The following is a 25,459-nucleotide window of genomic DNA, read 5'->3' on the forward strand; positions in this document are numbered from 1 at the left end:
ACCTCTAGGATTGTGGCTGGGCTGGCGTTTCCACTTCCAGCTTGGTCATATATTTTGATACATTGAATGTTGATATTGTGAATCTATGTTATATATTTGTACCTCCTGTTTCATGAAGTGATGTCACTAAGTACTGCCCCTATATATACAGTGCATTCGGAAAGCATTCAGACTTCACTTTTTCTACATTTTGATACGTTACAGCCTTATTCTAAAATTGATTCAATCATTTTTTTTCAATTTTTCCCCCTCATCAATCTACACAATACCCAATAATGACATCACAATACCCCATAATGAAATCACAATACCCCACAATGACAAAGCAAAAACAGGTAAATAAATGAAAAAATTAGATTTTCTTTCAAAAACAAGGACATTTCTAAGTGACCCCAAACTTTTGAATGGTAGTGTACATCTATTGTTACACCATATAGGAGCAGTATAGACCTAGTCTGTTCATTATATACATCTACATGATGTATTGTTACACCATGTAGGAGCAGTATAGACCTAGTCTGTTCATTATATACATCTACATGATGTATTGTTACACCATGTAGGAGCAGTATGGACCTAGTCTGTTCATTATATGCATCTACATGATGTATTGTTACACCATGTAGGAGCAGTATAGACCTAGTCTGTTCATTATATGCATCTACATGATGTAATGTTACACCATGTAGGAGCAGTATAGACCTAGTCTGTTCATTATATACATCTACATGATGTATTGTTACACCATGTAGGAGCAGTATAGACCTAGTCTGTTCATTATATACATCTACATGATGTATTGTTACACCATGTAGGAGCAGTATAGACCTAGTCTGTTCATTATATGCATCTACATGATGTATTGTTACACCATGTAGGAGCAGTATAGACCTAGTCTGTTCATTATATACATCTACATGATGTATTGTTACACCATGTAGGAGCAGTATAGACCTACAGTAGCTTGCTAATTATTTAGATTTAGTTTGACTCAAATGTGCCTTAAATGTGCTGTAGTAAAAAAAAAATTAAAAAAATTATTCGCACTAATCAATCAACACATTCAGGTCTTTGTATGTGTCAATATAATAGTATTATTTAATTAAATCCATGTAAAATAATCTTTGTCTGAAAATAAAATATGATCCTCAACTGCGTTTCCCCTCCAGTCAGCAGACGGCGATGTGCGTCTTTCAGGCGACGCTGCCAGCGTGACGTATAATCTAGTGGACGGTTCTTCATAAACAGCTCGTCAACCACCTCGGTAGCTTGCTAGCCAACATAGCCGAAAGATTCAAGCTATTTCTACGCTTTCGGTGTATATTAGCTACTGTGTTTTCGACACACTTAGGTCGTATCTACTTGTTAACCTATTTAATTTAATATTACGTTATTTTGTATTAGTCAGCTATAGTAGCTGGCTGGTTAAGTTAGCACTAGCGTAGTCGCTAAGGATAGCTAGCTAGCTAACATCCCTGGACATGAGCTCCCTAAACTACTCCCCTCTTGTTAAAGAAGAGGTTATCTGGACGGAGAATGAAGCTCTGGGGCTGAACATTGTCGTTAAAGAGGAGAAGGAAGAAGAGGATGTCACAGTGAAACAAGAAGAGAAAGACGTTTCAGTGAAAGAGGAGGAAGACGCGTTCAGAGTGAAAGAGGAGGAGGATGTGAAAGAGGAGGATGTAGTTTTTGGTGTGAAAGAGGAGGAGGGGGAGATTACTGTCACATTGGAGGAAGAAGACGAGGTTGGAGATCTGTTTAACACCAGTAAGTACCGTCTCTGCAGTCGTTGAACCAATATGCAGTAAAGGGGTTCTACACTTTAATGTTGTTCTGTAGAAATGTCTGAAGCTACACTGTAACGTGTAGAACATCAAGAGTGGACCATCAACAAAACGTTAACAATTCATCAAATGCATCCAATGACAATGCCTGAAATACTGTAGTCCTCAATATCTCCTATTAGATTAGCCCAATATGTCGTCTTAAAGGGGCAATCAGCAGTTGTTACATCCATTTTGGGACTTATACATTAATGATATGTACCCATTGTTTCTTGAAGAATTCACTTATAAATGCCTCATGAGCTTAGTTCAACTGTTGTACCCCATCAGAACCCAAACTATGAGCTTTTTTTACTCCAATGTTTATAAGTAAATGTAAACAAACTCTGTATATCCGGAAACCATGATTAATCGATTTATTTGAGTCTCAAGCATTTCTAAAACATTTTAACATTTTCATTTAATTCTTAAAAAAAAATCTAATTTCGAATAAGTAACGTAACAAAATGTGTAAAAAGGGAAGCGGCCTGAACTTAATGAATGCACTAGGGCCCCAACTAAAAACAATCTTGGGTCAACCAAGAGTCTTTTCTTTCTACCAACCAATTGGTAGAAATGTTATGTGTATTTTTCCATATATAGACACACCCCATGTGTTTTAATTAAATCAACTATATGTACTGAACTGGTCTGATGCTTTAAGCACGCTGTTTGATTAAATAATTAACACACACAAATGACTCGGGAGCCAGAGATCAAGATAGCCTAACCATCAGAAAAAAACTCTTCCTCCTCCCGCTGCTGCTGGCCTTTGTGAATTCTGACGTTATGCTCCTATAGTTTCTGTCAAACTCCAAGCAGGCTGTCATGTGTTTTTTACTGAGGAGTGGCTTCCGTCTGGCCACTCTACCATAAAGGCCTGATTGTTGGAGTGCTGCAGAGATGGTTGTCCTTCTGAAAAGTTCTCCCATCTCCACAGAGGAACTCTGGAGTGCTGTCAGAGTGACCATCAGGTTTTTGGTCACCTCCCTGACCAAGGCCCTTCTCCCCCAATCGCCCGGTTTGGCCAGGTGACTAGGAAGAGTATTACATTTTAAAATGATGGAGGCCGCTGTGTTCTTGGGGACCTTCAATGCTGCAGAATTGTTTTGGTACCCTTCCCCAGATCTGTGCCTCGACATAATCCTGTCTTGGAGCTCTACGGACAATTCCTTCGACCTCATTGCTTGTTTTTTTCTCTGACATGCACTGTCAACTGTGGGACCTTATATAGACAGGTGTGTGTCTTTCCAAATCATATCCAATCAATTGAATTTACCACAGGTGGACTCTGAACAAGTTGTAGATACATCTCAAGGATGATTAATGGAAACAAGATGCACCTGAAAGCAATTTCGAGTCTCATAGCAAAGGGTCTGAATACTTATGTAAATAAGTTATTTCTGTTTATTATCTGTTGTCATTCTGGGCTATTGATGACACCCCTCTGAAACAAGATAGCCTAACCATCAGAAAAACTTCTTCTTTAGCCTACTCCTCCCGCTGCTGCTGGCCTTCGTAAATTCTGATGTTATGCTCCTATAGTTTCTGGTAATAGGCTACACCTGCAGTCGTTATGCTCCTATAGTTTCTGGTAATAGACTACACCAGCAGTGGTTATGCTCCTATAGTTTCTGGTAATAGATTACACCAGCAGTCGTTATGCTCCTATAGTTTCTGGTAATAGGTTACACCTGCAGTCGTTATGCTCCTATAGTTTCTGGTAATAGACTACACCTGCAGTCGTTATGCTCCTATAGTTTCTGGTAATAGATTACACTAGCAGTCGTTATGCTCCTATAGTTTCTGGTAATGGGCTACACCAGCAGTCGTTATGCTCCTATAGTTTCTGGTAATAGGCTACACCAGCAGTCGTTATGCTCCTATAGTTTCTGGTAATACGCTACACCAGCAGTCGTTATGCTCTTATAGTTTCTGGTAATACGCTACACCAGCGGTCGTTATACTCCTATAGTTTCTGGTAATAGGCTACACCAACAGTCGTTATGCTCCTATAGTTTCTGGTAATAGGCTACACCAGCAGTCGTTATGCTCCTATAGTTTCTGGTAATAGGCTACACCAACAGTCGTTATGCTCCTATAGTTTCTGGTAATTGGCTACACCAGCAGTTATTATGCTCCTATAGTTTCTGGTAATAGACCACACCAGCAGTCGTTATGGTCCTATAGTTTCTGGTAATAGGTTACACCTGCAGTCGTTATGCTCCTATAGTTTCTGGTAATAGACTACACCAGCGGTCGTTATGCTCCTATAGTTTCTGGTAATAGATTACACTAGCAGTCGTTATGCTCCTATAGTTTCTGGTAATAGGCTACACCTGCAGTCGTTATGCTCCTATAGTTTCTGGTAATAGATTACACCAGCAGTCGTTATGCTCCTATAGTTTCTGGTAATAGACTACACCTGCAGTCGTTATGCTCCTATGGTTTCTGGTAATAGACTACACCAGCAGTCAGCAACTTTTTCCATTTCTTGCCAATTTCTCTGACCATTTCTACTAATCTGGTGCCAGTTAGGATTTTCATATTCACATTTTACTGGAACAGTTTCATTTAATTTATAATAGTAATAATAATTATAATAGTCTTTATCTCAACATCATTATCTGTGATTAATCTACATTCTATCTAAATGAAAATTATACAAATCTAAAAGTAACTTTTATTGCCATTGCCAACTATGTAAAAATAGCCTACATGAAACCAACAAACAAAAACATTTGCAGCCTGCAAGTAGAAAATATCCTGATTAAAAATAAATATCCTATAAATCCCATTGGCTGCACATGGCCTGTCAACAACGAACTTGAAACATTCTATCAGCTATCAACTGGGTCCTCTCAAACTTGCAACATTGTATAAAATATTCTGGGCCCTCAGTTGCCAGTGAGTTCTGGACAGACACATCTGTCGTTGTCTATTTGTGCAAAGGATAAGAAGTAATCAGGTATTTTATAACATTTCCACTGGATCAGAGCATTACATTTTTCCCTTTAATGCTGAGTGGTTATCGAAAGGGCGAGAGCTGGAAATAATTTACAAATACTTTGAGCAACTATTGTCGTAATGGATTCTAATAATAGTTTCTTTACCTGCTGTTTGTGGTGAAGAAAAAATTAGTTGGAGAAGCTGAATAATTTTTTTGTTGAGAAGCTCCACAACTCATTAGTGGTGGTGCGTTAAGACAATTTGAAATACTATCAGACATCCCCAAATAGGCACGTTTCATTTAGTATTCGTTTGGGTCGGTTGGGGAATGATTGTATTTCCCCATAGTATGTTCTACCGAAGTTGACCAACTGAAAGGGAGTGTAACTTTGATTATAATTACACTTCCCTGAAGGAGGGAAACGAGGTATAACACCTAATTGGCCCCACCCCTTCCTGGGTCGGTGAAGAGCGGTATTAAATTGAAGGAATAAATCCAAACCTCACGCTCATCACCTGTGGAAGGCGGGGATTCCAGCGAGGCGTGGATATGATAGTATGTTGTACCTAGTTTCCCTCCTTCAGGGAACAGTAGTTATAGTCATAACGTTACGCTTGTCATATGATGAACTTCAACTTAAATACGGGATCTTGCTGTCGGACAGTTTTGTTATATTCTGAAATGCACTCGAACTATGTATCATTTAGTGGCTCCTTGTGTTACTCTGGGAAAACAGTTTTCATGGGCACAGAAACACTAAATCATTTCAGAGTTTGCTAAATCCAATGGTTTTTAACAGAGTCATCTTGTAATCCAAGACGGCAACCCGCCTCACCCATTATGATGCGGATCTGCTATTTATTTTTTTATAGACCTTATAGCTAGAACCTCCATCAGTAGCTAGCCATCAGAAGCTAACCGGCTAATTAGCTACTAGCTATTTAGTCATTGTTAGCCACTGCTAAAGGCCTTTACCTTTTTAGCTCAGACACCAGCCGCTTTTAGCCTGGATAATATCTGTCAGTCTGCACAGCGCAATATCAACCCTGAGCATATCGGACTGTTTGTCTCCACTACATCACCGTATTCCTGCCGTAAGCTCTGGACCATTACACCGGATAATCGCAGCTAGCTAGCTGCCACTGAGTGGCCCAGCCCCTAAGCTAGCCTTGAGCCAGGCCCATCTCCCGGCCTGCTTAGTGGACCCTATGATCACTCGGCTACACAGCTGATGTCTCCCAGACTCTTCACTAACACGACTAGAAGCCACTACATCACCGGATTCCTGCCGTAAGCTCTGGACCTTTGCACCGGACGCACTGGAGTGGCTATAGTGGCTAATGCCCTTGTCCCGACGCTAGCACCAGTTAGCCTCGAGCCAGGCGCATCTCCCGGCTAGCATAGTAATGATTACCTAACGGCTTCCCTAGTTCATATATTGCTGTTCACTGGACCCTATGATCACTTGGCTACATAGCTGATGCCTGCTGGACTGTTCATTAATCACGGTTCTCCATTTTGTTTATTTTGTTCAGCCACGCTCAAGGTACTAAACGATATCATAACCGCCATTGATAAAAGACAATACTGTGTCGCTGTCTTCATCAACCTGGCCAAGGATTTCGACACTGTCAATCACCGTATTCTTATCGGCAGACTCAACAGCCTTAGTTTCTCAAATGACTGACTCGCCTGGTTCACCAACTACTTCTTAGACAGAGTTCAGTGTGTCAAATCGGAGGGCCTGTTGTATGGACTTCTGGCAGTCTCTATGGGGGTACCACAGGGTTCAATTCTCGGGCCAACTCTTTTCTCTGTATATATCAACGATGTTGCTCTTGCTGCGGGGTATTCCTTGATCCACCTTTATGCAGACGACACCATTCTGTATACATCTGGCCCTTCTTTGGACACTTTGGACACAACTTCTTGGTGACAGGAGGGCAGTATTGAGTAGCTTGGATGAATAAGGTGCCCAGAGTAAACTGCCTGCTACTCTGTCCCAGATGCTAATAAATGCATATTATTACTAGTATTGGATATAAAACACTCTGAAGTTTCTAAAACTGTTTGAATGATGTCTGTGAGTATAACAGAACTCATATGGCAGGCGAAAACCTGAGACAAATCCAACCAGGAAGTGGGAAATCTGAGGTTTGTAGTTTTTTAAAGCTTGGCTTACCGAATACACATTGAGATATGGATAAAGTTGCACCTCCTACGGTTTCCACTAGATGTCAACCGTCTTTAGAAACTTGAATGAGGCTTCTACTATAAAGGAGGGGCTCATGAGACCTCTTTGAGTCAGTGGTCTGGCAGAGTGCCTTGGTCTCATGACGCGCGCTCCCGACAGAGTTACCTCTAGTTCCAGTGCTTTTCTTCAGACAAAGGAATTCTCCGGTTGGAACATTATTGATGTTTTATGTTAAAAACATCCTAAAGATTGATTCCATATATCGTTTGACATGTTTCTAAAGGAGTGTAAAGGAACTTCTCGAGTTTTTGTCTGGACGAAGTGCCTGCGCCTCATGAAGATGGATTACTGGGCTGAACACGCTAACAACAAGTGGCTATTTGGACATATGAGTGTTTTCTATCCAATACTAACAATAATATGCATATATTATTGGGGGGTGCACCCCCTTGGTTTGTACTGTGGTGGAGATCTTTGTGGGCTATACTTGGCCTTGTCTCAGGATTGTAAGTTGGTGGTTGAAGATATCCCTCTAGTGGTGCGGGGGCTGGGCTTTGGCAAAGTGGGTGGGGTTATATCCTTACTGTTTGGCCCTGTCCGGGGGTATCCACCTGGCCTTGCTGCTATTCCAGTTTCAACTGTTCTGCCTGCGGTTATGGAACCCCTACCTTTCCCAGACCTGCTGTTTTCAACTCTTAATGATCGGCTATGAAAAGCCAACTGACATTTATTCCTGATTATTATTTGACCATGCTTGTCACTTATGAACATTTTGAACATCTTGGCCATGTTCTGTTATAATCTCCACCCGGCACAGCCAGAAGAGGACTGGCCACCCCTCATAGCCTGGTTCCTCTCTAGGTTTCTTCCTAGGTTTTGGCCTTTCTAGGGAGTTTTTCCTAGCCACCGTGCTTCTACACCTGCATTGCTTGCTGTTTGGGGTTTTAGGCTGGGTTTCTGTACAGCACTTCGAGATATTAGCTGATGTACGAAGGGCTATATAAAATAAACTTGATTGATTGATTGATTAGCATCTGGGACAGAGTAGGAGGCAGTTCATCCAAAAGTGAAAATGCTGCGCCCTATCCCATAAAGGTTAACAAACCTCCAAATGAGCTTCAATGCCATACAACACTCCTTCCGTGGCCTCCAACTGCTCTTAAACGCTAGTAAAACTAAATGTATGCCCTTCAACCGATCGCTGCCCGTACCCGCCCGTCCAGCATGACTACTCTGGGCGGTTCTGACTTTAGAATATGTGGACAACTATAAATACCTAGGTGTCTTGCTAGACTGTAAACTCTCCTTCCAGACTAATATTAAGCATTTCCAATCCAAAATTAAATCTAGATTTGGCTTCCTATTTTGCAACAAAGCCTCCTTCACTCACGCTGCCGAACATACCCTCGTAAAACTGACTATCCTACCGATCCTTGACTTCAGTGATGTCATTTTCAAAATAGCCTCCAACATTCTACACAGCAAACTGGATGCAGTCTATCACAGTGCCATCCGTTTTGTCACCATATCCCCATATACCACTGCTCTCGTCGGCTGGCCCTCGCTACATATTCGTCTCCAAACCCACTGGCTCCAGGTCATCTATAAGTCTTTGCTAGGTAAAGCTCCGCCTTAACTCAGCTCACTGGTCACCATAGCAACACCCACCCGTAGCACGCGCTCCAGGAAGTATATCTCACTGGTCATCCCCAAAGCCAACACCTATTTTGGCCGCCTTTCCTTCCAGTTCTCTGCTGCCAATGACTGGAACGATTTTCAAAATCACTGAAGCTGGAGACTCTCCCTCACTAACTTTAAGCATCAGCTATCTGAACAGCTTACCGATCGCTGCAGCTGTACACAGCCCATCTGTAAATAGCCCATCCAATTGCCTACCTCATCCCCATGTTTTTTTTACTTTTTTTGCTCTTTTGCACACCAGTATTTCTACTTGCACATCATCATCTGCACATCTATCACTCCAGTGTTCATTTGTAATTACTTCGCTACTAAGGCCTATTTATTGCCTTACCTCCTTACTCCATTTGCACACACTGTATATAGACTTTCTATTGTGTTATTGACTGTACGTTTGTTTATCCTAAGTGTATGTAACTGTTGTTTTTTTGTCGCACTGCTTTGCTTTATCTTGGCCAGGTCGCAGTTGTAAATGTGAACTTGTTCTCGACTGGCCTACCTGGTTAAATAAAGGTGAAATACAAAGAAATCTTAACTTTATTAGCAACACCCAAATGTATACTGTCATTAATGCAGTTCTTCAATAATTACACATAATTCTTAATACTGTAGCACACATTTATATTAAGCAGGACATTCAAACGAGCCTTACAATTATAATCCAAAGTAGTGTGAAATGTACTCATAATCAACCTGGAAATAGAGGTTACTACCCTGAGTTTTCCCCTATTCACATTCAGAATACATTGTGAAAAACTAAAATCTTTGCTCACCATTTTTGCTCCAGGCAGATATACTACATCCATAACTTGTGGTTTCCTCATTAGCAGATATACTACATCCATTACTATCGGTTTCCTCATTAGCAGGGAGGTGTTTCTGCAATCAAATTGTGTGCGCATCGCCCTTGTGCCGCAATTTTATTAAACACAGAAAGGGGCCTATATTGGAGACCAAAAGTCGTCTGGCACACTGCTTAGAGTTTCAACAACATGAATAACTTATTTCTAGTCTACAATCATTGATGTTACTACTAAAATAAGACTATTCTTGCTCATTTTAAGACAATTGTCAAATAATTTGAACATTCATTACAGACGTCAATTGTTGTACAACATCATGGCTACGCTGTTGGCATCACCTTTTACAGTGGATTTCCACTGTTGTGGGCCTTTAATCATCTGACTTTGTTGTTCACACAGGAGAGATACGGGACCATCGTGGGTCCTCTGGGGAGCATCAACAACCTCATGATGCTGACGAGGCAGAGAAGAGTCTCTCCAGATCAGAACGCCTCAATAAACACCTGCAGAGATCCACAGGGAAGAGAACTCACTGCTGCTCTGACTGTGGGAAGAGATTCACCTCATCAGGCATTAAAATTCATCAAAGGATCCACACAGGAGAGAAACATTATAGCTGTGATCAATGTGGGAAGAGTTTTGGTAGATCTTGCCATCTAACTCAACATCTGAGAATACACACAGGAGAGAAACCTTATAGCTGTGGTCAATGTGGGAAGTGTTTTACTACATCTAACAATCTGACTCGACACCAGAGAACCCACACAGGAGAGAAACCATATAGCTGTGATCAATGTGGGAAGAGTTTTGCTGCATATAGCATTCTGACTCTACACCAGAGAATACACACAGGAGAGAAACCTTATAGCTGTGGTCAATGTGGGAAGAGTTTTGCTGCATATAGCATTCTGACTCTACACCAGAGAATACACACAGGAGAGAAACCTTATAGCTGTGGTCAATGTGGGAAGAGTTTTACTACATCTGGGTCTTTGACTCAACACCAGAGAATACACACAGGAGAGAAATCTTACAGCTGTAATCAATGTGGGAAGTGTTTTACTACATCTAATCATCTGACTCGACACCAGAGAATGCACACAGGAGAGAAACCTTACACCTGTGATAAATGTGGGAAGTGTTTTACTACATCTAACCATCTGACTCAACACCAGAGAATACACACAGGAGAGAAACCTTACACCTGTGATAAATGTGGGAAGTGTTTTACTACATCTAACCATCTGACTCGACACCAGAGAACACACACAGGAGATAAACCTCATAGCTGTGATCAATGTGGGAAGAGTTTTACTACATCTAGCTATCTGACTATACACCAGAGAACACACACAGGAGATAAACCTCATAGCTGTGATCAATGTGGGAAGAGTTTTACTCATTCTAGTCAACTGATTAGGCACCAGAGAACACACACAGGAGAGAAGCCTTACAGCTGTGATCAGTGTGGGAAGAGTTTTACTACATCTAGCTATCTGACTATACACCAGAGAATACACACAGGAGAGAAACCTCATAGCTGTGATCAATGTGACAAGAGATACTCTGATAAAAGATCTCTGATCAGACATCAGAAAATACATACATGAAGAAGTTGTTTCATGATATCAATGAAGTGTTAATCAATGGCACAATGTAGAATGTTTTAACATTGTAGTAGTAGTATTTTAATGATGTCACAATGTAGAACCCTAAACGTTTGTCCCCTGTTCTATTGATTTCAACATGATATGGATATTAGCCTCAGGGGGAAAATCCAGGCTCTGAATTGAAAGAGTATTATTTATGAGATTTATCAAAAAGTGACTAACAAAAAAGAGCTGTGTTACACTTACCATGTTGGTGACCCACTTGAATCAAAATGCAACACTTCAAAATGTTTCTGCATATTGGTTATTGATTTGGACACGTTAAAACTGTGTTTTGACATTGCACTATTCCCATTTATCAAAATGTCATTCAAAAGACGTTGAAAATAAGACTATGCCTGAAGTCCAGTATATGTTCTGTCCAGTATATGTTCTGTCCAGTATATGTTCTGTTGTAGTTGAAAGTGAAAGTTGAAAAGATGTCTTTTCGGGTTGATTTTTTTCAATGACTTAAACTGCTTAATTTCAACGTACTTGCAGCCGATACACCTATAATCAATTTTATTAACAATCTGACATCACTCCAGTATTTCTTTACAACATTCAAATGCTAATTGTCTTTATTCCACTACTGAAGAAGCATGACTTAAATCACCTCATATATTCAAACATTCAGCCTGACAAAAGATACATGTTTTATTATTCCATGCCTCACCATTAAGTGAAGTATTGCCAATACATATTAACAAAGGGGTGAACATTTGGTTTTGATATTTCATATTATGTAACATTTACTAATCATAGTTATTCATGCAACCAACTTGACATTTTTGGGTACAATTATATTGACATTGTTACCCTGCTTTTACATCCAACAACATGCCTATCTAGTGAACCCTGAAAAGAGAGAGAAGCTCTGCAGTGGAAAGTTACTACGGATATCGCAGGAGTTTCCTCTTGAAATCAGACATGTCCGTGGTAAGGACAACCTGGTTGCTGATTATCTCAAGGGGGGGCAGTCAAATAGATTTGTGTTTTGCATTTAGCCAGTGAGTTACCATGATCACAATTTATTTTGACACGTTTTTCCCGTGTTGGAGATTAGTTTTATCTCTTATTCTTTTCTGTGTTTTTTTGAAACGGCACTGTTAAGGGCTCGTAAGTAAGAGTTCCAGTGTTGTATCCGGCGCATGTGACTAATACAATTTGATTTGAGTTTTGTTTGGGCTCGTTCCAAGGGGACGAGAGTTCTAGAAGCTAGTGGGTTTTAGGGAGACGAGAGTTCTAGAAGCTAGTGGGTTTTAGGGAGACGAGAGTTCTAGAAGCTAGTGGGTTTTAGGATTCTATGGAAAGAAAAGGGATTTAAAAAATTATACGATTGCATATTATTATTTAGAAATGCGTGTTTTTAATTGTTGACAGCCAGTAGACACCATGTTTATATTGTAGAAGGTGAAGCATTGTAGATGATTATGTGAAATGGAAGTTGTAGAGATACTCTGAATGATTGGCTATGAAAAGCTAACTGACATTTACTACTGAGGTGCTGACCTGTTACACCCTCAACAACCACTGTGTTTATTAATATTTGACCCTGCTGGTCATCTATGAACATTTGAACATCTTGGCCATGTTCTGTTATAATCTCCACCCGGCACAGCCAGAAGAGGACTGGCCACCCCTCAGAGCCTGATTCCTCTCTAGGTTTCTTCCTAGGTTCTGGTCTTTCTAGGGAGTTTTTCCTAGCCACCGTGCTTCTACACCTGCATTGCTTGCTGTTTGGGGTTTTAGGCTGGGTTTCTGTACAGCACTCTGTGACATCAGCTGATGTGAGAAGGGCTTTATAAATACATTTGATTGATTGTACAACTGAATGCATTCAACTGAAATGTGTCTTGGGAGCACTGATTGGTGTCACCTCGTTAGTCAGTATGTGTTACACCTGTGCTGGCTTGTCCATCTCGTTAGTGGGAAGGTGTTTCACCTGAGCTGGTCCAGGTTCTATTTAAGAGTGTCTGGCCCAGTGCTCCAGTTGTCTTGATAGATGTGGAGAGTCAACACCTTTAGTTGCTCCACCTTTTTGGTTTGCTTCCTGTCTTTAAGTTTATTGTGGGTTTTTCTTTTGTTTTCCTCTTCTTGGGCAGATTTAGTGGGTCTCATGGGTGGTGTCTTTTAGGTCCCAGTTGTTGTTACTAGTCAACTTTCAGTGGACACCCCCATAGTGTCTTTCAGAACCCCTCCTAAAACCCCACCTGTTTAGTTGTCAGTGACTCTGTTAGTTCTAAAAAAACAAGCTTATATTTTGGGTTGGGTTGGATATAGCAACATATTGTTAATATTTTAATCAATGGCATTTCCTTTCTTTCTTGCTCATTAGTCTTTCAGTTGTTTTTCTTCTGTTTTTATCCTCTTATGTTTGTGTATGTAACCGATGTGAAATGGCTAGCTAGTTAGCGGTGGTGCGCGCTAATAGCGTTTCAATTGGTGACGTCACTCGCTTTGAGACCTTGAAGTAGTGGTTCCCCTTGCTCTGCAAGGGCCGCGGCTTTTGTGGAGTGATGGGTAACGATGCTTCATGGGTGACTGTTGATGTGTGCAGAGGGTCCCTGGTTCGCGCCCGGGGCGATGGGACGGACTAAAGTTATACTGTTACATGTACTAAATATATCTGTTTAATTTTCATAGTTTTTTCCTGTGAAACCATTGTGTTGCATCCATGTCTGACACGTGCTGTATAAATAAAGCTTGATTTGATTTGAACATATTGCAAAACAAGTACATTTAACAAATGACCATAATATCAAAAAACAAATGTGTGTGTCTGAGGAGAAATTAACTTTCATACAGCCAAAGGGGGTGAGAAATTACACCAATATCAGTGAACAATTTATTTACAATGTAAATAAACATGGATGATGGAACATATTCCCTTTTGCTTACGTGATGAACCACTAAGGGGACATAAATATTTACCATCTAAACCATGTGTGACCTCTCACCTCTCTGGCTGTAGAAGTGTTTTCCTAACCAGTCCCTCAACAGCTCTCTGACTGAGCTCCACCCTCACTGGGTCTTCAGAGGAGAGGAAGGCTGAGGAGGGATGGAAGGATGAATGGATCAGTCAGTCAATAAAGTGTAGAGCTGCTGTCTATGCTGTCTGACAAAATCACTATTTTCGTAGTTCATTAAAGTAAATATGTCTTTATGACTGCTGAATACAAACTATCAAACACTTAGATCATGTATTTTCAGGTAGAGATACATCCTTGGGATGTCTCTAGCCAATTGAAGTTGACATTTAAAATGGTTAAGGTAGGGTTTAGGGTAGGGATGTCCCAAGGATCCCGGATAGCATTGACCACCATACATTCTTCTGTCTCTTTTACATAGCAGGTGTAAAATAAACAGACAAGACAAGTAGGCACGCAGTGCATTATGGTCATTGTAGTTTAAAAATATACTCTAATTATGCCAATCTGTGTGTGGGGTTGTTAGAGAAGAATGTGATTGTCAGCCCTAACAATCCATTCTAGCACCTCATCAGGCTCTGTAAAAGTCTTCATTGATGACGTGTTCCTTCTATTCCAGGGGACAGCAGAGGAACTTCATCGATTCCATTCCTTCATCAATACAAGTAGTGAACATCTGAAAATCACCCTCACCTTTGATGCGCATGAAACAAGTTATCTGGACATTTTGATTAAGAGGGAGAAGAGTGGCTTTAGCACAGACCTATACAGGAAGCCGACGGACAGGAATTCCCTGTTACACAGAGACAGCTTCCACCCTACACCCCTAGAAAAACAGTTGTAATACTTGAGTGAAGGAAACATTTGAAATGTAAATTAGTAATTTTAATTTTGTAAATTTAAAACAAAAACATAACTGTTTGTACTTACAACTCAGTTACTAAGTCTTTAACCACACTGTGTTGTTACACTGAGTAAAAACTAATGCTTCCTACACTTTAACTTGTTGTCTGAAAATAAAATGTACATTTTCCTCACCTTTCCTCACCTGCGTCCAGTCAGCAGATGGACTAGATGCCGCTTAGGCCGCCCGTTGTGACTCCGTCAAGAATTCAGACGAGAGCAAGTTTGTATGAAGGTCTGGTTATTAAAGGGGTTCATAGTTCAATAGTAATATCCTCTAAAACGCTCTGGAGACAAACTTTGCTGCCCTGTTTCCAGTTGACAATTTTGTTAAATCACATAAATAGTACTCTTCCAATTCAGAGCCTGGATTTTCCCCCTGAGGCTAATATCCATATCATGTTGAAATCAATAGAACAGGGAACAAACGTTTAGTGTTCTACATTGTGACATCATTAAAATACTCCTACTACAATGTTGAAACATTCTACATTGTGACATCATTAAAATACTCCTACTACAATATTCTACATTGTGACATTTATTCATTGATATCATGAAACAACTCCATGTATTTTCTGATGTTTGATCAGAGATATTTTACTAGAGTATCTCTTCCCACATTGATCACAGCTATGAGATTTCTCTCCTGTGTGTGTTCTCTTGTGTAGAGTCAGATGGCTAGATTGCCCATAACTCTTCCCACATTGATCACAGCTGTAAGGTTTCTCTCCTGTGTGTATTCTCTGGTGTTGAGTCAGAGAGGCAGAATGACCAAAACTCTTCCCACATTGAACACAGCTATACAATTTCTCTCCTGTGTGTGTTCTCTGGTGCACTGTCAGAGAGCTAGATTGACAAAAACTTTTCCCACATTGACCACAGCCATAAGGTTTATCTCCTGTGTGTCTTCTCTGGTGCATTGTCAGAGAGCTAGATTGACAAAAACTCTTCCCACATTGATCACAGCTATATGGTTTCTCTCCTGTGTGTGTTCTCTGGTGCACTGTCAGAGAGCTAGATTGACTAAAACTCTTCCCACATTGATCACAGCTATAAGGTTTATCTCCTGTGTGTATTCTCTGGTGTAAAGTCAGATGGCCAGATCTAATAAAACTCTTCCCACATTGATCACAGCTATAAGGTTTCTCTCCTGTGTGGATCATTTGATGAGTTTTAATGCCTGATAAGGAGGAGAATCTCTTCCCACAGTCAGAGCAGCAGTGAGATTTCTTCCCTGTGGATCTCTGCAGGTGTTTATTGAGGTGTTCTGATCTGGAGAGACTCTTCTCTGCCTCTTCAGCATCATGAGGTTGTTGAGGCTCCCCAGAGGATCCACGATAGTCCCATATCTCTCCTGTGTGAACAACAAAGTCAGATGATTAAAGGCCAACAACAGTGGAAATCCACTGTAAAAGGTGATGCCAACAGTGTAGCCATGATGTTGTACAATAATTGACGTCTGTAATGAATGTTAAAATTATTTGACAATTGTCTTAAATTGAGCAAGAATAGTCATATAATGTCTTGTTTTCACATTAGTAGTAACATCGATGATTGTAGGCTAGAAATAAGTTATTCATGTTGTTGAAACTCTAAGCAGTGAGCCAGACGACTTTTGGTCTCCAATATAGGGCCCTTTCTGTGTTTAATACAATTGAGGAACGAGGGCGATGAACATACAATTTGGTTGTAGAAACTCCTCCCCGCTAATGAGGAAACCGATAGTTATGGATGTAGTATATCTGGTAATGAGGAAACCACTAGTTATGGATGTAGTATATCTGGTAATGAGGAAACCGCTAGTTATGGATGTACTATATCTGATTAGAGCAAAAATGTTGAGCAAAGATTTTAGTTTTTCAGTTTTTTCTGAATGTGAATGGGGGAAAACTCAGGGGAGTAACCTCCATTTACAGGTTGCTTATGAGTGCATTTCACACTACTTTGGATTATAATTGTAAGGCTCGTTTGAATGTCCTGTGTAATATAATGTTTGCTACAGTATTAAGAAATATGTTTAATTATTGAAGAATCGCATTAATGACAGTATCTATTTGGGTGTTGTCAATAAAGTTATGATTTTTTAAATGTATTTTTAATTACATTTTTCCCCCACCTTTATTTAACCAGGTGTCCAGATGAGAACAAGTTCTCATTCACAACTGCGACCTGACCAAGAAAAATCAAAGCAGTGCGACAAAAAAACAACACAGAGTTACACATGGGATAAACAAAAGTACAGTCAATAACACAATATAAAAATCTATATACAGTGTGATGGAGTAAGGAGGTAAGGCAATAAACAGGCCATGCTATGGGTGGGTGTTGCTATGGTGACCAGTGAGCTGAGTTAAGGCGGAGCTTTACCTAGCAAAGACTTATAGATGACCTGGAGCCAGTGGGTTTAGCGATGAATATGTAGCGAGGACCAGCCAACGAGAGCATACAGGTCACAGTGGTGGGTGGTATATGGGGCTTTGGTGACAAAATGGATGACACTGTGATGGACTGCATCCAGTTCGCTGAGTAGAGTGTTGGAGGCTATTTTGTAAATGACATCACCGAAGTCAAGGATCGGTAGGATAGTCAGTTTTACAAGGGTATGTTTGGCAGCGTGAGTGTAGGAGTTTTTGTTGTGAAATAGGAAGCATATTCTAGATTTAATTTGGGATTGGAGATGTTTAATGTGAGTCTGGAAGGAGACTTTAGACTTTAGAGTGAAATGCTTTACTTACAAGCCCTTAACCAACAGTGCAGTTCAAGAAGAAGAAAACGTTTACCAAGTAGACTAAAATAAAAAGTAATAATAAAAAGTAACACAATGAGAATAACAATAACGAGGTTATATACAGGGGGCACCGGTACCGAGTCAGTGTGGAGGCTATATACAGGGGGGCACCGGTACCGAGTCAGTTTGGAGGCTATATACAGGGGGGCACCGGTACCGAGTCAGTGTGGAGGCTATATACAGGGGGCACCGGTACTGAGTCAGTGTGGAGGCTATATACAGGGGGGCACCGGTACCGAGTCAGTGTGGAGGTTATATACAGGGGGCACCGGTACCGAGTCAGTGTGGAGGTTATATACAGGGGGGCACCGGTACCGAGTCAGTGTGGAGGTTATATACAGGGGGCACCGGTACTGAGTCAGTGTGGAGGCTATATACAGAGGGCACCGGTACAGAGTCAGTGTGGAGGTTATATACAGGGGGCACCGGTACTGAGTCAGGGTGGAGGCTATATACAGGGGGCACCGGTACTGAGTCAGTGTGGAGGCTATATACAGGGGGCACCGGTACCGAGTCAGTGTGGAGGCTATATACAGGGGGCACCGGTACCGAGTCAGTGTGGAGGCTATACACAGGGGGCACCGGTACTGAGTCAGTGTGGAGGCTATATACAGGGGGCACCGCTACCGAGTCAGTGTGGAGGCTATATACAGGGGGCACCGGTACTGAGTCAGTGTGGAGGCTATATACAGGGGGCACCGGTACCGAGTCAGTGTGGAGGCTATATACAGGGGGCACCGGTACCGAGTCAGTGTGGAGGCTATATACAGGGGGGCACCGGTACTGAGTCAGTGTGGAGGTTATATACAGGGGGCACCGGTACAGAGTCAGTGTGGAGGCTATATACAGGGGGCACCGGTACCGAGTCAGTGTGGAGGCTATATACAGAGGGCACCGGTACAGAGTCAGTGTGGAGGCTATATACAGGGGGCACCGGTACTGAGTCAGTGTGGAGGCTATATACAGGGGGCACCGGTAGCGAGTCAGTATGGAGGCTATATACAGGGGGGACCAGTACTGAGTCAGTGTGGAGGTTATATACAGGGGGCACCGGTACTGAGTCAGTGTGGAGGCTATATACAGAGGGCACCGGTACTGAGTCAGTGTGGAGGCTATATACAGGGGGAACCGGTAGCGAGTCAGTGTGGAGGCTATATACAGGGGGCATCGGTACTGAGTCAGTGTGGAGGTTATATACAGGGGGCACCGGTACTGAGTCAGTGTGGAGGCTATATACAGGGGGAACCGGTAGCGAGTCAGTGTGGAGGCTATATACAGGGGGCACCGGTACTGAGTCAGTGTGGAGGTTATATACAGGGGGCACCGGTACTGAGTCAGTGTGGAGGCTATATACAGGGTGTTACGGTACAGAGTCAGTGTGGAGGCTATATACAGGGGGCACCGGTACCGAGTCAGTGTGGAGGCTATATACAGGGGGCACCGGTACCGAGTCAGTGTGCGGGGTTACAGGCTAGTTGAGGTAATCTGTACATGAAGGTAGGGGAGTGTAGTGACTATGCATAGGTAACAAACAACCAGTGAGTAGCAGCAGTGCACAAAATGGAGGGTGGTGGAGGGGTCAATGTAAATTGTCCGGTGGCGATTTTATGAATTGTGCGGCAGCAGAGAGAACAGTCTATACTCCAGTCACGTGGGCTTTCCTCTGACACGCCTATTAAATAGGTCCTGGATGGCAAATTATTCTGAATTGATATGAAAGTACAGCGTTTTATGTTTCTAGAAATGTATCGCAATTGAGAATGGATTCACATTTAGATGGAATATTTGACTATTTTACCTGCCAGGGCCAGTCTACCTCTGAAAATAACATACAGTCATTGGACCTTGAGGAGTAACGGGGGCAGCAATCAGCAGTAGAAACAATAACAAAGCGTACTCCCTGCCTGTTTCAGTAAAAAGCTGAGGGATGGGGCTGGAGAAATGCAACCATCCATGATATCAACATTATAGTTTTAACCATGTTTTGAGGATATACAGTGTTTGTTTATATTTACTGACAAACATTGGAGATAATATAAGCTTATATTTTGGGTTCTGATGGGGTACGACAGTTGAACTAAGCTCATGAGGCATTTACTGTATAAGTGAATTCTTAAAGAAACAGATGGGTACATATCATTAATGTATAAGTCCCAAAATGCTGATTTCCCCTTTAAGACTACATATTGGGCTAATCTAATAGGAGATATTGAGGACTACAGTATTTCAGGCATTGTCATTGGATGCATTTGATCAATTGTTAACCTTTTGTTGATGGTCCACTCTTGATGTTCTACACGTTACAGTGTAGCTTCAGCCATTCCTACAGAACAACATTAAAGTGTAGAAACCCTTTACTGCATATTGGTTCAACGACTGCAGAGACGGTACTTACTGGTGTTAAACAGATCTCCAACCTCCTCTTCTTCCTCCAATGTGACAGTAATCTCCTCCTCCTCCTCTTTCACACCAAAAACTGCGTCCTCCTCTTTCACATCCTTCTCGTCTTCTTTTACTGTAACATCCTCCTCCTCTTTCACTCTGAACGCGTCTTCCTCTTCTTTCACTGAAACGTCTTTCTCTTCTTCTTTCACTGTAACAACCTCATCCTCTACTTCTTGTTTTACTGTGATATCGTCTTCTTCCTTCTCCTCTTTCACGACAATGTTCTGCCCCAGAGCTTCTTTCTCCGTCCAGCAGACTTCCTCTTCTTTAGCAGGAGGGGAGAAGCTTACTGAGCTCATGGTCGGGGATGTTAGCTAGCTAGCTATCATTAGCGACTAGGCTAGTGCTAACTTAACCAGTCAGCTACTATAGCTGACTAATACAAAATAACGTAATATTAAATAGATTAACAAGTAGATACGACATAAGTGTGTCTACAACACAGTAGGTAATATACACCGAAAGCGTATAAATAGCTTGAATCTTTCGGCTATGTTGGCTAGCAAGCTACCGAGGTGGTTGACGAGCTGTTTATGAAGAACCGTCCACTAGAATACACGTCACGCTGGCAGCGTCGCCTGAAAGACGCACATCGCCGTCTGCTGACTGGAGGGGAAACGCAGTTGAGGATCATATTTTATTTTCAGACAAAGATTATTTTAGATGGATTTAATTAAATAATACCATTATATTGAGACATACAAAGACAGGAATGTGTTGATTGATTAGTGCGAATAAAAAATGTTTACCACATATTTAAGGCAGTTTCATTAAGTTATACTACATCTAAATTAGCAGCTAGCTACTGTAGGTCTATACTGCCCCTACATGGTGTAACAATACATCATATAGATGTATATAATGAACAGACTAGGTCTATACTGCCCCTACATGGTGTAACAATACATCATATAGATGTATATAATGAACAGACTCGGTCTATACTGCTCCTACATGGTGTAACAATACATCATATAGATGTATATAATGAACAGACTAGGTCTATACTGCTCCTACATGGTGTAACAATACATCATGTAGATGTATATAATGAACAGACTTGGTCTATACTGCTCCTACATGGTGTAACAATACATCATGTAGATGTATATAATGAACAGACTAGGTCTATACTGCTCCTACGTGGTGTAACAATACATCATGTAGATGTATATAATGAACAGACTAGGTCTATACTGCTCCTACATGGTGTAACAATACATCATGTAGATGTATATAATGAACAGACAAGGTCTATACTGCTCCTACATGGTGTAACAATACATCATGTAGATGTATATAATGAACAGACTAGGTCTATACTGCTCCTACATGGTGTAACAATACATCATATAGATGTATATAATGAACAGACTATGTCTATACTGCTGCTACATTTTTGTATTATTATGTGTTATTTATTTCTCGTTTATTTAACCAGGTCGGCCAGTTGAGAACAAGTTCTCATTTACAACTGCAACCTGGCCAAGATAAAACAAAGCAGTTTGACACACACAACAAAACAGAGTTACACATGGAGTAAAACAAACATACAGTCAATAATACAGTAGAAAAATAAGTCTATATACAATGTGAGCAAGTGAGGTGAGATAAGGGAGTTAAAGGCAAAAAAAGGCCATGGTGGCGAAGTAAATACAATATAGCAAGTAAAACACTGGAATGGTAGATTTGCAGTGGAAGAATGTGCAAAGTAGAGATATAAATAATGGGGTGCAAAGGAGCTAAATAAATAAATAAATACAGTAGGGAAAGAGGTAGTTGTTTGGGCTAAATTATAGTTGGGCTATGTACAGGTGCAGTAATCTGTGAGCTGCTCTGACAGTTGGTGCTTAAAGCTAGTGAGGGAGATAAGTGTTTCCAGTTTCAGAGATTTTTGTAGCTCGTTCGTATTAATGCAGATATTATGGACATTTTATTTAAAACATGTAATTAAACTATAATTGTAGCTACTTTAATTTAGACCCAAAATGTATTTGCTATGTGTGCTATTGCCCGGCTATTAAAAGGAACAGGCGACTATTTGAGACTCAGCCTCAGAAATGTTTGGTCACATGGAATCAAGTGGTCACTAGATGTCTACGGTGCCAAAGAGAATTATAGTTGGGGGTGTTGGGAGTGTTAAGTGTGTTGATATAACGGTAATAATGTCACATGGAATCAAGTGGTCACTAGATGTCTACGGCGCCAAAGAGAATTATAGTTGGGGGTGTTGGGAGTGTTAAGTGTGTTGATATAACGGTAATAATGTCACATGGAATCAAGTGGTCACTAGATGTCTACGGCGCCAAAGAGAATTATAGTTGGGAGTGTTAAGTGTGTTGATATAACGGTAATAATGTCAAAATTCCACTTTTAGTCTAAGGTACTAGATCACAGTGTTAGAGTTGTCACTATAGACCCGAGTGGTGCAGTAGTCTAAGGTACTAGATCACAGTGTTAGAGGTGTCACTATAGACCAGAGTGGTGCAGCAGTCTAAGGTACTAGATCACAGTGTTAGAGGCGTTACTATAGACCTGAGTGGTGCAGCGGTCTAAGGTACTAGATCACAGTGTTAGAGGTGTCACTATAGACCAGAGTGGTGCAGCGGTCTAAGGTACTAGATCACAGTGTTAGAGGCGTCACTATAAACCCGAGTGGTGTAGCAGTCTAAGGTACTGTATCACAGTGTTAGAGGTGTCACTATAGACCAGAGTGGCACAGCGATCTAAGGTACTGTATCGCAGTGTTAGAGGCGTCACTATAGACCCGAGTGGTGCAGCGATCTAAGGTACTGCATCGCAGTGTTACGAGGCGTCACTATAGACCCGAGTGGTGCAGCGATCTAAGGTACTGCATCGCAGTGTTAGAGGCGTCACTATAGACCCGAGTGGTGCAGCGGTCTAAGGTACTAGATCACAGTGTTAGAGGTGTCACTATAGACCCGAGTGGTGCAGCAGTCTAAGGTACTAGATCACAGTGTTAGAGGTGTCACTATAGACCTGAGTGGTGCAGCGATCTAAGGTACTGCATCGCAGTGTTAGAGGCGTCACTATAGACCCGAGTGGTGCAGCGGTCTAAGGTACTAGATCACAGTGTTAGAGGTGTCACTATAGACCCGAGTGGTGCAGCAGTCTAAGGTACTAGATCACAGTGTTAGAGGTGTCACTATAGACCCGAGTGGTGCAGCGGTCTAAGGTACTGCATGGCAGTGCTAGAGGCGTCACTAGAGGCGTCACCCGGGTTCGATCCCGGGCTGTACCACAACCTGCCGTGATCGGGAGTTCCATAGGGCGGCACACAATTGGCCAAGCGTCGCCCGGTGTTTCCTCCTACACATTGGTGCAGCTGGCTTCCGGGTTAAGCGGGAGGGTGTTAAGAAGCGCGGTTTGACGGGTCATGTTTCAGAGGACGCATGACTCGACCTTCGCCTCCTGAGCCCATTGGGGAGTTGCAGCGATGAGACAAGATCCACATTGGGGAGAAAAAACGGGGGTAAAATGATAAAAAATGTTTAAAAAATGACAACCAACATAGGTTGCATCCCAACGTGGCAATAAACAGTAGGCAAAGTGACCAGGACAAAATGAACTCAAACGTTTTACCATTGGAACACTTGATGTAATGATGTAATAATGGACAGAATGAACTCAAACGTTTTACCATTGGAACACTTGATGTAATGATGTAATAATGGACAGAATGAACTCAAACGTTTTACCATTGGAACACTTGATGTAATGATGTAATAATGGACAAAATGAACTCAAACGTTTTACCATTTTACCCTCCATTTGCAACAACGTCACTGAGCACCATCACTGTCTTTCCATCATGGATCTCCTGCATGTTTACATATCTGGCATTACTCATCTCATATGTATATACTGTATTCTATCCTATTCTACTGTATCTTAGTCTATGTATTACTCATCTCATATGTATATACTGTATTCTATTCATTAACAAATACTAAGAGGGACCAAGAGTCTTTTGATTGGTCAGTCATTGGGTTCATTTGTTGAAATCAAATCAAGCTTTATTTATACAGCACATTTCAGACATGGATGCAACACAATGGCTTCACAAGAAAAAACAAATAAAAAAATGAAATATTTAGTACACAACAAACAGAAGACTAACAACTGAAAGACTAATGAGCAGCCTAAGGAAATGCCATTGATTAAAATATTAATTGGATGCAATGCAAAGTTGAAGGTATTTTTTTTTTAGGAGGGGTTCATCTCTCCCTGGTACCATATAGAACAGAAACAGTAACTCATGCCCTGGAATGTGGTCTCTTTAGGTTTTAATCACCCAAAAGACATTGTAAATCTCCTGTCAGTGTTTTCTCCCAGAGGCCCATCCTCAGTAGAACACACAGACACAATAGTTCTAAGAACCCTCTATTCTGTTGCATAAAACAACCATTTGATGCAATAAAAGTATTATAACATAATGTTGCAGTTTTGCTCTCAGTGTCAACTGAAAGTTGACTAGTAACAACAACTGGGACCTAAAAGACACCCACCATGAGACCCACTAAATCTGCCAAGAAGAGGCAAACTAAATAAAAACCCACACCAAACTTAAAGACAGGAAGCAAACCAAAAAGGTGGAGCAACTAAAGGTGTTGCCTCTCCACATCTATCAAGACAATTGGAGCACTGGGCCAGACACTCTTAAATAGAACCTGGACCAGCTCAGGTGAAACACCTTCCCACTAACGAGATGGACAAGCCAGCACAGGTGTAACACATACTGACTAACGAGGTGACACCAATCAGTTTAGCTAGACGTGCTAACGAGCTATATGTGCTACTTCCAATCTCAAAACATAAATGGAAAAACCAAAGCCTGTAACACCTTCCCCCTTAAGACAACAAATATGTCCTATATTTGTGTTGGACGAGTTTGCTCACCCCCAACAGAAAACCACTTTCATTTCACATAATCAACTACAATATAAACATAGTGTCTACTGGCTGTCAACAATTAAAAACAAGAAAAAACACGTATTTCTAAATAATAATATACAATAGTATTATTTTTTAAATCCTTATTCTTTCTATAGAATCCTAAAACTAACTAGCTTCTAGAACTCTCATCCCCTTGGAACGAGCCCCAAAAAAACTAATCTCCAATACGGAAAAACGTGCAGTCAAAATAAATTGTGATCCATGGCAATGCACTGGCTAAACGCAAAACTTGTTGACTGCCCACCCTTGAGACAATCAGCAACCAACTCCTGCAATATCCGTAGTAACTTTCCACC

General features: G+C 41.2%; 2 protein-coding genes and 1 pseudogene across 2 annotated transcripts in view; 1 reads left to right on the forward strand and 2 right to left on the reverse strand.

Moving 5' to 3' along the window:
- Nucleotides 1-25,459, reverse strand: part of LOC129842433 (zinc finger protein 271-like) — a 222,072-nt gene that overhangs the window by 22,650 nt on the left and 173,963 nt on the right. The gene's annotated exons all lie outside the window — the stretch shown is intronic.
- On the forward strand, nt 1,150-13,838 carry LOC129842440 (zinc finger protein 883-like). Its single transcript, XM_055911006.1, has 2 exons — nt 1,150-1,767; nt 9,868-13,838. Exons 1-2 carry the CDS (start codon nt 1,482-1,484, stop codon nt 11,076-11,078), a joined length of 1,497 nt encoding a protein of 498 aa, XP_055766981.1. The 5' UTR covers nt 1,150-1,481; the 3' UTR covers nt 11,079-13,838.
- The window catches only part of LOC129842431 (zinc finger protein 665-like), a 31,890-nt pseudogene continuing 21,906 nt past the window's right edge, over nt 15,476-25,459 (reverse strand).

This window comes from Salvelinus fontinalis, unplaced genomic scaffold (assembly GCF_029448725.1).
Source record: "Salvelinus fontinalis isolate EN_2023a unplaced genomic scaffold, ASM2944872v1 scaffold_0041, whole genome shotgun sequence".
Taxonomy (NCBI): Eukaryota; Metazoa; Chordata; class Actinopteri; order Salmoniformes; family Salmonidae; genus Salvelinus; species Salvelinus fontinalis.

Bases quoted from the DNA above. Each gene is read 5' to 3' on its own strand.
- LOC129842440 (XM_055911006.1), top strand. From the start codon at position 1,482: ATGAGCTCCCTAAACTACTCCCCTCTTGTTAAAGAAGAGGTTATCTGG. The intron at 1,768-9,867 runs GTAAGTACCGTC...TTGTTCACACAG, and splicing joins TGGAGATCTGTTTAACACCA to GAGAGATACGGGACCATCGT.